A 14,083-nucleotide genomic window follows, 5' to 3' on the forward strand; every position below is an offset into this window, starting at 1 on the left:
ATCAGTCGATCATTTCGAAGAAACGGGGTCCCCCGGGGCTCGTATTTACAGGAGATAGGAAGCAATTCTAGAGAGCAGTGCAATGTGATAAAGGGCATGGGAGAAAGATAATTTGTGCGCGGACTTCAAATGTGCTAGCAAGTTTGAAAACTACACAGCGTTAACTTATCTGTTACATTACTAGCGAACATTTAGAATTGGTAGTGAAAATGACAGGATGGTATAGCATTTGGTCTTGGGTGAAGGTCAGTTTGATCCTTCTGGTAGTTGCATGTGACCAAGGCTTTAGTTCAGTTTCAACAACACTCGAGTGCCCAGAACTGCAATACTCAAGCGTCAACTGCGAAGTATGCTTACTTTCGAACGTCTCAAAGAACAATGGTAAGAATGTGTTACAACAGACGTTTTCTAGATCACACACTAGTTGTCTGTTTATATATAATGCAATAATCCTAATGTTTTGGACATAATCTCAAGCATTTATGGGGTGGATAGTATATTTTGATTCCTTGTTTATGTCAAGGTGACATAATTAAGTTTCGATTATGTGCAGTGACTTTGTTAAAGTAGACTACTAATCGAGTCTAATCAAGAATGGCTTGATGCAAACTTATGGTATAATAATCTTAGACAGTATTGCTAACCTGATTTAAAAAATGAAACATATCTTCAACAAAGGTTCCTTGTTGACGAAAGGACTCCACCAACAGTTCATGGACGGTAATATTTCCTTTTCGACAGAAAACAAAGAAGTCAAATGGCAATTTCCTCCCATGTTCGAGTCCAAGTTTACCTTCGTAACGTTGTATTATCGGATAGATGACAGGTAAGTGATATGACTATGAGACTCAGAATTGATTGGAACAAAAATTAATTCTAATAGCTTTAGATTTATCGAATGTCCAAATTAGGGTTTGAATGTACATTTATTAACTTCACTTGTGTTAAACTAGATTTGCTGCTCCCTTACCTGGATGTTGCGCAATACCTATGAAGGAGAAGGAATGTAGCTTTTACGGCAGTAACATCAACTTGGCATCTTACAACCACACATATGTTGCTTTCACCCTGTTTCGGACAAGGCTTGTGGAAAGTTTAAATCTCAAACCAATCTATGGTAAACAAAATAGTGTTGGTGTTTTCGTTGCACATGTATTTAAGTTAGGTGGCAAGAGCGGACAAAAACGTGAAATTGTGCGCATAAAACGAATTGGGAATAATGGGAACTTAATAGGCAATGATTTGCTGCAACGTAATCAGGCTAATTTGTATGTAAGTAATCAAATTTGTCACCAAAAACTGCAACAAATATAACAAATGAAAACTATCCAAAACTAGCAATATCCCGTATATACGTGTAGACAAAACATTGTGTATTTCACAGCTAAAAACAGAATACAAACAGCTGAAGAAGATAAAGATCAGGATAAGCAAAGCGATGAATTGGGGAAACGCATAACAACCGTACCTCCCACAACAGAAAAATACGAAGTGGATAAAGATCCTAATTTGAGTGCTCCAGAATCTGGCCAGCCACCATATCCCCCATACTCTGATGATCCGTCGTATTTTGAACCGTACGATTATCCGCAAATTTACTATACTGAAGACTATTTTGGTAATCCTGCAGTAACCGGTGTCGGATTTCCTGTGTCGACATCATCAGTAGCGACTACTATTTTACCCGCGCCACCCATAATTTCCCCGTGGGAGAAATACTTAAGGAATGAAGACGCCAAACGATATTCGTACGTTTGTGAGTTTCAAATTCCCAAAGGTAGGAGTTATTAATGCGGTAAAACATGTAGCCTACTTAAAGCAAGATTTGTTATATAGGTTTGAATGAAACTTTTTTGTTTCTGTTTTCTGCATCGTTGGCCATTGTAACTGATTGTTTCATCGTTGGTATTACAATGTTTTGTTTTCCTTCGTAACCCCAGCTGCTACATTAAAAACTAAAGTCGGTATCATTACACAAGAAAAACGTTAGGACAATTTCAATATAGATTGGCTTTTTTTTCTGTCCATTTTTTAAAAAGATATGTTAGCTATATTTCGTAATTTTTTTTTACTATGTCTATTTTTATTGTCATGAACAAACATTCACCATCTTCACAGTTAATTACACAAAAAGCGACTCTTTTCAGAACAAGCATTAGGTGGGAAAAACGAGACAACGTCCAATAGCATTGATCACTACCTTTTCAAACGCGGGGTTTACGACATGCCAGGATACTTTTACCAGGAGGATGTCGTTTTCCACATATCGCGACCGGACTTACCAGTAAATTGTTCCAGTCGTAGCTTTGCAAGCTCACCAGAGGCTGTCTACGAATTACAGTCGGCCAATACGGACAATAGCACATTTACTTGCCTGGTCCTTTGGCTGACGATCAGCAGTGAAAACGAAGTGGATGTTAAATGCATGCCACATAACGGTAATTTGACGTAAAACAAATTTACTTACAATAAAAATATGAAACAATTTCTATTGAGTAATCAAGCACAACTTTTTCACCTTATAAAACTATTGGGATCTAAGTTAGTTTCTTTATACAAGTAAGTTTTTTATAGCCTAACCACCTATTGCTTGCAGCTACGTACAACACGAAATTTCCAACAGTAAAAGCTACAATTACCAACGACAAGGAGAACAAGTTGTTAAAAAAGACAATGGCACCGGTTGCCATTGTATCAATAAGCGTGGTGGGAGGTTCGGTTTTTCTGCTTCTTTCAATCGCACTCATCCTAAAATGGGCACAAAAGATGAACGACTTGATTACAGAATCAAAAAAATTACCTGCAACTCTGGTAAATATACCTTTGCTTGACGAAGTTTTTAACTGAAAAAAGTTTTCTGAGAAATATTTGTGGCGAATAAAGATTGTGCTTCTTTAATCAAATACTCTAGTGACTAGAGCAGTGCTCTTCAACCTTTTTAGTGACGCGGAACCCTTAAGGTAGTTTGTCAAACTTTGCGGAACCCCCATAAAATAATTTTAGTGAATGTAATACAAGTAGGCTACATCAAAGAAAAAAGATTCATACATCCAAAGCACATCACAAAGGTTGAATTGAATTAAACGGTTAACTGAAACACATTGCCGTGTTATTTGGATCGGTCGTTTCTACATTAATCTCGCAACTTAGCTAGAGTGTAACAAAGTTGTATTTATTACGTCACAATTGATCAATGGTGTAACAAAGGTTAACAATATTGCACAGGCGAGCATTGCTGTTCGAAACAATGATACTATGAATCATTCGTGTTCGAATTGCTACTCCCCGTGCAACCCTTAAAGGTCACGGAACCCCTGAAAGGGTTGTACGGAACCCTAGGGTTCCGCGGAACCCCGGTTGAAGAGCTCTGGACTAGAGTCTAGTCCAGTGGTTCTTAACCGGGGGGGGCACGCCCCCCTAGGGGGGCGCGAGACATTTCCAGGGGGGGCGTGAGCCAAAAGTTACATAACCAAATCTATTTAACTTTGGACTCACCTCCCCCTAAAATTAATTTTGCAAGTGTAGTGTATTGTTTGCGAGCACCACGTTTTCAAAAAAGAAACGAATAGTATGATGCGATACCATATGGCGTAACACAAATTTTGAATAATGACATAGAAGGCAAAGTTTTTGGTCTGTCAGTTTAGAACAGGGTTCACCAATTTTTTTTAACTGCGGGCCGGATAATTTTAATAATCACGCTCGAGAGCCGCATGGGTTACAAGCCCTAACGCAGCCTTTCCCAAACTGGCACACGCGAGGCGATTTTGACCAGACCACAAAGGGTCTTCATGTCTTCCTACGATGTTATTTGTATTTAGATTGGAACTTGGCCGAATGGTCCGGCGCGCCTGACCCATATACAGACATAAAAACCCTGATCGGGATTCGTCCCCGGGAGAGTCCTGGGTTCGAACCCCGTGAAAAAAAAAAAAAAAAAAAAAAAAGATTGTACCGCTGTTTAATTTTAAAATTATAAAAAATCTAGAACTGTCACATACCAACTAATGCACGTTTATTCCACCACAAAGAGCTAAAAAGGCAATTGTTCGCACACAAGTACTATTCTTTGCCTTTGTCTGTGACGTAACAAACTGCTTTTGGATGATACTTATGCCTTGTAATCCTGTTAGACAAGGTAAAATTAATTATTACTGAAATGTATAATGAATGTTTGCACATTTAACGCCCCTGGGCCGTAATTAGGTGATCCCTGGTTTACAACATAGGCAACGGAGACTTCTTGTAGTTCCATTGCTGCATGTGTTCCGAAAAAAATGTCGTTTTTCGCCTGTTTCAGGGGGGCGTGAAGTGCCCGACAAACACCTTAGGGGGGCGTGGACAAAAAAAGGTTAAGAACCGCTGGTCTAGTCCTAATCAACCTATTAGTCCGAGACAACGCCTACTTGAAATTTTTGGTTGCAGGGATACCTGTACAGACTTTGCTGAAACCAATGAAAAACAAAGCCATCGCCTAAATTCTACAATCCATCGCTTCAAAATCCATAAATTGCCTAATCGTTGTTTCAACAAAACAGAATCGACGTTAACTGCAAAATACTAGGTGTTTTGTTTAGCTTACCAATTGCAAAAGTTGTTTGAGGTTATGTGTCAAAGGCATATTGGCCAAACGTTTCATTCAACCCGAATATTTTAAGGAATGTTTGGTGCATTTGTGATTCTCATAACTTACGATATTACTCCAGCTGGCGTACGTTCGATGTGGTGCTCGTTAAAAACTCTACTGTTTACGTATAGGAGGCAACATTAAACGACGACAAACATTTCACGAAGTTATCAAACAAAATGGATTACGAAACGCCGGTGCCACTAAAACTTGGCAGTGACCAACAGAGAAAACTAATAATACCAACGGTGCATAAATTCCGGAACATAAATTCCGATGAGGACAACATCAAAGAAAACAACGAAAAAGTGGACAATCAGCCACAGGGCATAACTGCACTTTCGAATCCAGTCTATTGCACGAAGGCAAATATACGGGATTGTCAGTTAACCCCAACATCACCAGGTAAACTTTAGAATTCTAGATTCTGCTACAAATAATTGAACTGTTTTGCAATATATATCCTGCCTTCTTGCTGCACAATCCTGTAGCAAAAAGTAGGTTTGCAAAACTCTTGAATTGTCAAACTATAACGGCATATTGCAGGTTTCAAAAAGATGCGATTGTTTACGCACACACCTTGAATAGATTTATAGTTATCGCAGTGTCTGTAATACAAGTGTCCAGCATATACTTATTCTCAGCCGTACAAGTCATTTTGAGTAAACATTTGAGTTGTCGTTTTTCAAATAAGGACGAATATATAATTTGTTCCATGCTCGAAATTGTTCAATATTATTCTTTTTACAATATTTTTTTTTTTTGAAGGGCAAGTCGGAAAATGCACCATGTAGAGTTATAAATGCTATTTGTATGCAATAATGATTGCTTGGGTAGCCGTTCTGTATGTTTCAGGTTTTCTTTTACCGCGGGAGTGCGAAAAATTAAAAAAAAAACATTGCAGAAACTGACCAACTGTAGAGATCCTAGAGAACTAAAGTAGTTCTACAAAATAATATTTATTATTTTTTTTAAAAAAAACTACAGCGTTTAACATTTGCAATGGATTTGCGCCATGTGCTGTTATTCGACATTAGCATAGCCTGCATCGATAAACTTTGTTATTAGGTGGGGTACAAGAAGATTTTCAAAGTTACCAACCGAAAAGTAACTACATCGAATATGAGCTTGGGAAACAAACTGATGATATCTTGTTAACAAGTGAATGCGATCCTGTTTCATCCAGCTACATACTTCGCGTTGTCGATGGCCAAAATGACACCGTGATCTCCATCAACAACGAATCTAAAATTGGCAATAAACAATGGTTACCAGTAAAGGAAACAACGGACATTATTGAGGAAACGACTTCGCCTTACCGCGACCATTTAACTTTTCTTCCAATTCACGATGCTTGAAGCATTTTTTTGTAATTTTTAATAAAATATACTTTTGTATCTAATCAACTTTGTGCATTAAAGGGGTGAAAAAACTACTTGAATATCAGAATTATACAGTTGCACGCAACAAAAAACAATACATTTGAGCAACAAACACATCATCCCCCAAAAAATGGCTAGGCCTGTTAGATTTTTTCTTGTAATGTGTGTTGGAGTCGAGCCGCTTGTCACGTGGGTTCAGGTCAGTGGTGGGATTCAAATTTTTTGTCATCCGGTTCTATCACAAAAGGCAAATGTTTCAGCCGGTTCTGTTACAAAAAGTCCATTGACAGTAACCAGTAATACTAACCGGTTCGCTGATCTCATAAAATATCGTGAGACGGTTCTATAGAACCAGTGCAAGCCGGCTGAATCCCAGCACTGGTTCAGGTTCGGTTCGGGTTTACTATTTATTGTTTTGAGGCTGTTTTCAACAGCCTTTTTCAAATTTGGGAAGGATTTTATAGCTGTTTTCTTACATATTTCTTAGTGCGATTCCAAAAAATGATTTAAGTGTTATATTAACTAGTTCGGCTCCACTTTATGTTTAACACCTAATTTAGAGTTAGAGTTTGGGTTTGGTTCAGTTCAGATTCGGCTCCCAAACTATCCCAAAAACTACATGTGAAAATTGTAATTTATCAAATCGATTTTGATCATGTGAAGTCTACTCGTACAACAGTTAATCATTGTGCAAAAGTAAAAAAAACGAATGACATAGTTAAATCTATAGGTACCATATGCAGATACTGTATTTACTCGATTGTATGCCGCCCTCGATTGTAAGCCGCATCTTGAGGTGTTAAAAAATCCCTCGATTGTAAGCCGCACGCTGGAATTTTAGATACGATTGTTTCTTAATGCATCTTTCTGTTGTTATATGGTATGACTATTTGCCCATATCTGTTACTTACGTTGATAACTGTACCCATCAGAACGTATATCGACGTATAATCTGTACATGCACACAAGTTTTGAACCCCAAATAATTTAAAATGTTGGAGTGTAGAAATAATTTCGATATAATATTAAAATATAAGCCGACCTTGATTATAAGCCGCACAAACGGCAGCTGAAAAACAATATAAGCCGCGGCCTGCAATCGGGTAAATACGGTATGTTATAAAAATGTTATTTGCTACGTCACCATTGTACTGAAAAGTTACGGTGATATTATTAGTAAAAGCTTCCTCTCATCCGTTAACACTTTGCGATTTTTTGAGGTCAAGATGCAACTTGGAAGATTATCTTGGTTTGATTTGATTTTGATACTTGTCATGTTGATGTTTTTGGTGATCTTAAGTGATTTTTGAGAAAAAACGTACAAATTACAGCTAACCTACTACGAAGCTGTTTTTGTGTTTATGGCATGATTATACAATATACATCAACATCAGAAAGCAGTAGACAAGTCCGGGAAATTGCTGAATTGTATTCCAAACTATTTTTTTAATGTTTATCTTATAATATAATTGTAGAATATAAGGAAGTATCAGGCGTATCTGGTAACCTAGATTATCAATGTGCTTTCTTGTTTTATCAGACAGTGAAAGTTGTCATTTTCAAGTATGTAGTATATAGTATATATTTCAAATACTTCCAGCTTTTTTACAAACAAAAGTGAATTAAACTTATCGTTTTGCGGTGCATCTAAAATATACAGGATGGCTTGGTGCACCTTTACGGTATATGGTGATTTGTTTTTAGTGCAATTGTGTCGCTATATGTTCTTTCACCAAGCGAAATAAACTCAACTCAACATATCCTTTGGTGCACCTTGATATACTTGGTGCACATTTATATCGCTTGGTTCACCCTTATATCGCATGATGCACCTTTATATCGCTTGATGCACCTTTATGTCGCTTGGTGCACCTTAATGTTGCGTGGTGCACGTTTATGTCGCTCAGTGCAACTTTGTTTTGCTTGGTGCACCTGTATAATGCTACGCACACCTTTACCTAGCGATATAAAGGTACACCAAGTGGCATAAAGGTGCACCAAGCGATATAAGGGTGAACCAAGTGATATAAATGTGCACCAAGCGATATAAACGTTCACCGAGCGATATAAATATGAACCAAGCGATATAATGGTGCACCAAGCGATTTAAATGTGAACTAAGCGATATAAAGGTGCACCAAGTGTTATAAAGGTGCTGGGTTAATAATGCACCAAGTGATCCAAGTGAGCTGGGTTAATAATGCACCAAGTGATCCAAGCGATCCTGTATATTTAAGATGCACCCATCGTTTTGGGTATTGTGGGAGAAACTATTTTATTTTGTAAAAATGATTAAACTATAATTATACACCTATGGTTATATAAGAGACTAATTACTTGTATGTTTTTACTTTGAAAGTTAAGACATTTTTGTTAGTGTTCTTTTGTAAATATTAAATAGTCAACAATGGCTTCCCGACAAGCCTTGATCAAACCGATTGAGTGGTCAAAAATCCTGGAACGTGTTGGACCAGAAATGAAGTCCAAGGTAAACACTTTTAAGAGCAAAAGTGATACCATTCTTAACAACTACGTCAAAGCAAATGAAACCAAACTTGCAATTGACTGGGACCATTACAGCAAAGCTATTGCAAATAAAGCTATGGTGCAGGAGTTTCAACAAAAGTTTAAGGCTCTGCAAATTCCGAAACCGATTGACAACAAAAGTGAAGAGCTAAAGAAAAAGGCTATAGAAGATGAACAGGCAGTACAAAAATTCGTAAAGGAAAGCGATGAAAATTTGGCAGAGGTTGTAGAGAATCTAGAACGTCTTAACTCGCTTCCACCATTTGAACAGATGACCATGGATGACAATTATGAGCATTTTCCAAGACTTCGTCCAGATTTCAAGAAATATCCATTCTGGCCACACAGGGAAAATATTGATGATTTGATCGTCAACAAGTACAGATAAATGATGAATGCCAGCAGTCTAAAGCTCCAGAGTTCAATGAATGATTTAATGGTTCTTGTATAGCATACTTAAACTAATAAAATGAAAAAGTTTGCTGGATGTCAAAATATTAATGTTAAATTTTAGTGTTTGATTTCCAATACTTATTGAAGCTTCACACACAAGACATGTTGTTTGGTATTAGGTGTAATCTCCTGGTTTTCTTTGACAGTAGTTTTAAAATTCCAATTGAATAAACAGAACTGTTAAATAACTTTGTGCCACATTGACCAACAACTAAAATCAAACCAACTCACTCTTTGATCATCCTTCACCACCTTAATTACTTCCAGATATGTTGAAAGGTAGTATTTTCCATCATGGACCAGAAACAAACTCATTTAAACATAAAATGACAGTATGCCTAATGAAAAATATATTTTACATAGTATTTAATGAATGATTTGATGCAAGAGATGACCACATTAAAACAAACGGTTTTGTTTGAAATGGCTTAGTGCTGTAGATCTTCATAAGGGCAGTATATACTTGTTTTATTGCCATGACTGTTTTTGTTCCCAATTCCCCAAAAGTTGTTGGTGCAAGTGTTTGTAATGTTGTTTTGGACCAAATGACAGACCAGGATTAATGCAGAAAATTGTAACAACAAAAATTAAATACCTGACATCTAGTGCCACATAATAACAAACAAGTTTAGCATGCAGCAACATTTATTTTAGTAAGTACAATAAAGAAATACACATTTAAAATGCTCCAAAAGAAACTTTAGCACTGCTCAACTTTGTGATAGAAGATTCTGGTGGAAACTGATCCATCATTATAATTCCTTTGGGGATCAACTCATATGAAAGTTCTTCCACAAATCCAAACCAGTAAATAACCAATCCTGGCCCAAACCTTGAAATCGTATCTTATATTAAAACAAATAAGGACATCCACTATAGGCATTTTTCAACCAACCTGTTAAGGTAGCTATAGTATTGATCATGAAGATATTGCTTGTGTGAATCAGGTGTGCCAAATGATGCCTTACTTTCAATCCAACAAACAGGTTGACCATTTACAGCAATAGGTACCTCTAATTTAACATCTGGGGTCTTGTCAAATCCTAATCTTCTAAGTTCCGTTTCATCCTAATGAGTGTGCAATTGCATAAATCAACACAAATTTAGGACATTGAGTTTTAACATCTTTCCCTCCAATAGTAAAAATCGTTAATAATAATGGTACATTAAGGTTAAAGAACAAGATTCAATTTGAAAAAGAGCAAGGGCCCTTAAGGGTGAAATATATGTCATTTATAAGTTAGCTCGTTGTCTGTTTCTGATTTAGATGCATTGCTGCTTCATCATTATTACCGATGAATACAATTATGATTTTTGGCTCACCTGGTAAGGAATGTCCAACTGCTTCACGTTTTGAACAAGTATATCTTCAAATTCAATACCAACCAAATGTCGAATAGTGTCTGTTAATGGTCCATAACCAGCATCAAATATTATGCACTGTGACACTTCAAAACACAACCTTTTATCCTCAATAAGCTGTGGGTTTTTAATTAATCTTGAAACTTCTGTAAGGTAAAATATAACTATCTACTTTTATACATATGTATCTGGTGAATTGTAACAAATTGGTACAACCTTCTTTGACATGGATATTTGAATCATTATCAAAGTCAACAGTAAATTTCTTTTTGAGAAGTAGTCGGGCCATTAAAGCAGGTGGTACATCAAACTGATTTGACAAATTGAGCATCACTGAATTCTGTAAAGGAGCTACAAAACCAAAATTGTTGATTGCTGTCTTGTCATTTTCATGAAGAGATTTTATACTCATTTTTACCATTCGGGTCTTTCTCAACAATCTCGGTGTAAATTTTAAAATACTTTTCAACCATTTCATCACTGCTTCTGCTCTGCAAATGGTAAGGCATAAGATGAGAAAATGGTCATAATACATATGTAAATATATTTTAAAATTGCAACAGACAAGTGGACAAACTTGAAATCGAACTTACAGCGTATGTTTTCTTTACATGGTTCTGATGGTTAGCCAAACATATGCTCAGTAAAGCATCTTTTGATGTTAGGTGTCCAAATTTACTTTGTACATCTTCCACAACTGTTTGAAATAGTGGTGAGGGGTGTGTAGAAATAAAACTATCAATGGATATGTAATCTATCTGCTTCATGTTTAGTTCATAAGACAGATTTAAGCACTAGGTGTAGGGGGAGTTAATTTGCTCTGTAGTTTTTGAAGACTTTGGCGATGCTTTTCTTGTTCCTTCTCAATTTCAGAAATATTGTTTTCCTGGCGTTTAACTTCGCCGTTTATGTATTCGATACGTTTTGCAACAGTGTCTTTTGCTTCTTCAATGTCTTGCTTCACCAACACTGGTCCTGTCAGTTTGAACACATTTGAGGAAGGCTGAAAACATGGAAATAATTGGTTATCAAAATTATGTAATTCCTAACAGAAGTGCTGTGTACTTTGAAGCCCAAACTGTAGTGATATTATAGTTAGCCTTACCTATTATAAAAAACTATACCATACTCTCCAATGTATAACACAGTCACATTTTTCTTTACATCCAGACTATAAATGTACTGAATGAAAACAACTAACAATACCTCCAGCAGATCAAGTTCGTCTTTGACTACTTTATTTTCGTTTAATTGAGTTTCCAACTTTTCACGAGCTTCCACACACTTTTGAACTTCTTTTTGATTCTTTTGTAACTCTTCAAGTGACTTTTGGAACTCCTGTTGCATTTGTTTATCAACTGTCCCCATGTTTCTTAAGCATTACAAACAAATATTGCTAAAATGTGTCCTGCATACAGAAAAAAAAAATCCCAGCTAATAAATGTTTCAAAATAAGGACTGAAATGCCTGACAGGCACAGATTGGCCATAAGTCAACTGTTTTAGGTTTCGAGATATTGCCCTGTGTGCCTGTTTTTTTTGTTTTAAATATTAACACATCGAAAAATCAAACAGTCTAGTTTAACTAAATGCCTTGCTCCTCTAGTTTTCCGTTAGAAACTATGAATAATTTGATACATTCATTCTTTCCACACCATAATCACAACACAACACACATGTTTTTAGGGGGCTTGATTTATTTTTTGTTGAAACCACGTGATTTTAACACGCTGAGCATTGTTAAAGCTTTTTCATGTGCTCGGCAAGAACGTCGTGTGCCTGGCTTTCTTTGCCATAATCACGAACAACAACGCAACTACAGCCAACCACTTTTCTTGGCTTGCCCTCCTGGTCAATTTTGCAGAGACCGGCCCACTCGCCCAATTTCTTGTTGTCATCTACCTTAATCAAAGCAATCTGGTGCTCGTTGCACAAAGCTTCGATCAATTTTACGTAACTTGGTTCGTCGCAATTATTAGCGAGAACGCATAGATGTGCCTGGCGTTTGTCCAAGGCTCGGGCAGCTTCGTTAAGGCCACGCGCAAGACCATCGTAAATAACTGCGGTTTTTAGCACCTCCTGAAGTGCGGTATTTAGGTCCATTGGGCCTGATTGTTCGACTTGTGCGGGAACAGCATCTCCTTCGGCGTCAGACATGATTATTTTGTTATCTTGACAAACGAAGTCCTCGATGTGTTCAGATGTGACAGCAATATTTCGGAAAGAACGACGAGAGCAAAAACCAACGACTTAACGCACGTGTGTGGTAACCGCTTTAATTTTTTTAAATGAACTGGGAACTAAACTTATTACTCGTAATTTAAATTTTAAACTAACTGGAAAATGTTCTCCAGTATTCGATGTTGTTAATAGGTTTTACACTAATGTCACAACACCGCCAATAATTACTTGTCGAAGCACCGTTGAACTTGACATGTTTATTTGATATTGGTCAAACATCTGCTTAAAAAAGTGGCGGTAATATTTTTAACAGCTCGTACGTGTCTTTCTTTCATGTGCCCATTACGGCTGCTCCAAAATATGCAATCTAATAATAAAACATATGAAAATGCTGACGGTTAGGGCCGGTTGAACGTATATAATTACAATACCAATGGAATTTTGTAAAGATTTTGTAGTGGTTTAAATCATCTAAAGATTGTACATCATATAACATCGTGCGTCGGTTTCGACAGGGCTATTTATCTTCCGGGTAATATCGATATCCCCGGATATTTAGGCGTGGTTGGTTAGCGATTTTCAAAGTCTTGTTAGAACAGTAGGCTAGGCTAAGAATGGCTGTTGGAGCCGCATGTGGCTCCGAGGGCCGGGGTTCAGATGTTACATACCATTTTAGATACTACATGCTTACAAGCAGGAACATGCGGTACCATCTACAACGCATTTGAGAATATAAGCCCCAAAACGGTTCGGAGATTGATTTATATTGTTAATGTAATTACAAACCCTCACACCTACACTTAAAGCCCTAACCGCCAACACTTTCATACGTTTTGTGAGTAGCCTAGATCGCATATTTTAGAGTTTGTTTTATAGTAGGGTTGCCATATTTTATGATACACAATCCCTGACAATATTTACCTCAGTTGCTTTAACCCAGTGGTTTTAAATAGAGATGTACCGAATATTCGGTTTGCCGAATTTATTCGGCCGAATCGGCCGTTTTTTTAAAGATTCGGTTTCGGCCGAATATTTTGTTGCGATTCGGCCGAAACCGAATCTTTTACGAACACACATTTATAGCGTTAAACATGACTTTTCTGCTTTGTACCAACGAAAATCGCGTTAATTATCATATGTTTTACCACATTATCGTTTTCCCACTCCAGACGAAAAATCCGTAATTCATTGGCAGGTTGGCAATCATGCTTGAAGCAATTTTAAAACCCACAGAACTAAAATAAGTACGAAACACAACCATTCTGCCCTAATTGTCTGGTACATAAACTTATGTTTTCATGTCAAACGCGTTGAATGCGACTTCGCGTGACGTCATAAAAGATTCGGTTGATTCGGCCGAATTTATTCGGCAAAACTGCCGAATATTCGGTTTCGGCCGAATCGAAATTTCGCCGATTCGGTACATCACTAGTTTTCAAACGTCATTATTTTTTTCTAAACGGTCCAATTGCCATTATTTCGAGGGCTCGCGGTCCTTAAGCATATATGTCAGAAAAACGAAAGTCGATTGCAGGATTTTAGCTAGTTATGCA

General features: G+C 37.1%; 5 protein-coding genes across 7 annotated transcripts; 2 read left to right on the forward strand and 3 right to left on the reverse strand.

Moving 5' to 3' along the window:
* Positions 1 to 36: 36 nt before the first annotated feature.
* LOC145229001 (uncharacterized) lies at positions 37 to 6,033 on the forward strand. Of its 3 annotated transcripts, none has more exons than XM_080094236.1 (8): positions 37 to 381; positions 679 to 826; positions 954 to 1,117; positions 1,385 to 1,777; positions 2,148 to 2,438; positions 2,597 to 2,811; positions 4,759 to 5,032; positions 5,696 to 6,033. In XM_080094236.1, exons 1-8 carry the CDS (start codon positions 210 to 212, stop codon positions 5,983 to 5,985), a joined length of 1,947 nt encoding a protein of 648 aa, XP_079950362.1. In that variant the 5' UTR covers positions 37 to 209; the 3' UTR covers positions 5,986 to 6,033. The 3 variants fall into 3 exon arrangements, with proteins under 3 accessions (XP_079950362.1, XP_079950363.1, XP_079950364.1); XM_080094237.1 differs by having other exon boundaries at positions 742 to 826; XM_080094238.1 differs by lacking the exon at positions 5,696 to 6,033 and adding an exon at positions 5,396 to 5,689.
* Positions 6,034 to 8,341: 2,308 nt separating this feature from the next.
* Positions 8,342 to 9,022, forward strand: LOC145229507 (ATP synthase peripheral stalk subunit d, mitochondrial-like). The gene has a single exon (XM_080094860.1). The coding sequence runs from the start codon at positions 8,417 to 8,419 to the stop codon at positions 8,921 to 8,923; it is 507 nt and encodes a 168-aa protein (XP_079950986.1). The 5' UTR covers positions 8,342 to 8,416; the 3' UTR covers positions 8,924 to 9,022.
* Positions 9,023 to 9,615: 593 nt separating this feature from the next.
* Positions 9,616 to 11,117, reverse strand: LOC145229506 (CDAN1-interacting nuclease 1-like). The gene is made up of 6 exons (XM_080094859.1): positions 10,944 to 11,117; positions 10,769 to 10,841; positions 10,567 to 10,701; positions 10,312 to 10,496; positions 9,884 to 10,056; positions 9,616 to 9,820 (listed from the first exon to the last, which is right to left on the reverse strand). Exons 1-6 carry the CDS (start codon positions 11,115 to 11,117, stop codon positions 9,667 to 9,669), a joined length of 894 nt encoding a protein of 297 aa, XP_079950985.1. The 3' UTR covers positions 9,616 to 9,666.
* A 20-nt stretch (positions 11,118 to 11,137) lies between these two features.
* LOC145229509 (prefoldin subunit 6-like) lies at positions 11,138 to 11,788 on the reverse strand. Its single transcript, XM_080094862.1, has 2 exons — positions 11,557 to 11,788; positions 11,138 to 11,353 (listed from the first exon to the last, which is right to left on the reverse strand). The coding sequence occupies exons 1-2, from the start codon at positions 11,716 to 11,718 to the stop codon at positions 11,138 to 11,140; spliced, it is 378 nt and encodes a 125-aa protein (XP_079950988.1). The 5' UTR covers positions 11,719 to 11,788.
* A 240-nt stretch (positions 11,789 to 12,028) lies between these two features.
* Positions 12,029 to 12,591, reverse strand: LOC145229508 (small ribosomal subunit protein eS12-like). The gene has a single exon (XM_080094861.1). It carries the CDS (start codon positions 12,504 to 12,506, stop codon positions 12,090 to 12,092), a length of 417 nt encoding a protein of 138 aa, XP_079950987.1. The 5' UTR covers positions 12,507 to 12,591; the 3' UTR covers positions 12,029 to 12,089.
* Between the last annotated feature and the right edge of the window lie 1,492 nt (positions 12,592 to 14,083).

This window comes from Phallusia mammillata, chromosome 5 (assembly GCF_965637545.1).
Source record: "Phallusia mammillata chromosome 5, kaPhaMamm4.hap1.1, whole genome shotgun sequence".
NCBI classification, from domain to species: domain Eukaryota; kingdom Metazoa; phylum Chordata; class Ascidiacea; order Phlebobranchia; family Ascidiidae; genus Phallusia; species Phallusia mammillata.

What these genes read in the sequence shown, in the direction of transcription:
- LOC145229507 (XM_080094860.1), top strand. Translation starts at nt 8,417, where the DNA reads ATGGCTTCCCGACAAGCCTTGATCAAACCGATTGAGTGGTCAAAAATC.
- LOC145229509 (XM_080094862.1), bottom strand. Translation starts at nt 11,718, where the DNA reads ATGGGGACAGTTGATAAACAAATGCAACAGGAGTTCCAAAAGTCACTT. An exon ending in ACGAACTTGATCTGCTGGAG is followed by an intron (nt 11,354 to 11,556) that starts GTATTGTTAGTT and finishes CCATGTTTTCAG; the next exon opens with CCTTCCTCAAATGTGTTCAA.
- LOC145229506 (XM_080094859.1), bottom strand. Translation starts at nt 11,117, where the DNA reads ATGAAGCAGATAGATTACATATCCATTGATAGTTTTATTTCTACACAC. An exon ending in AAATATCCATGTCAAAGAAG is followed by an intron (nt 10,497 to 10,566) that starts GTTGTACCAATT and finishes TTTACCTTACAG; the next exon opens with AAGTTTCAAGATTAATTAAA. An exon ending in TACTATAGCTACCTTAACAG is followed by an intron (nt 9,821 to 9,883) that starts GTTGGTTGAAAA and finishes TACGATTTCAAG; the next exon opens with GTTTGGGCCAGGATTGGTTA.
- LOC145229508 (XM_080094861.1), bottom strand. Translation starts at nt 12,506, where the DNA reads ATGTCTGACGCCGAAGGAGATGCTGTTCCCGCACAAGTCGAACAATCA.
- LOC145229001 (XM_080094236.1), top strand. Translation starts at nt 210, where the DNA reads ATGACAGGATGGTATAGCATTTGGTCTTGGGTGAAGGTCAGTTTGATC. An exon ending in TAAATGCATGCCACATAACG is followed by an intron (nt 2,439 to 2,596) that starts GTAATTTGACGT and finishes TATTGCTTGCAG; the next exon opens with CTACGTACAACACGAAATTT. An exon ending in GTTAACCCCAACATCACCAG is followed by an intron (nt 5,033 to 5,695) that starts GTAAACTTTAGA and finishes CTTTGTTATTAG; the next exon opens with GTGGGGTACAAGAAGATTTT.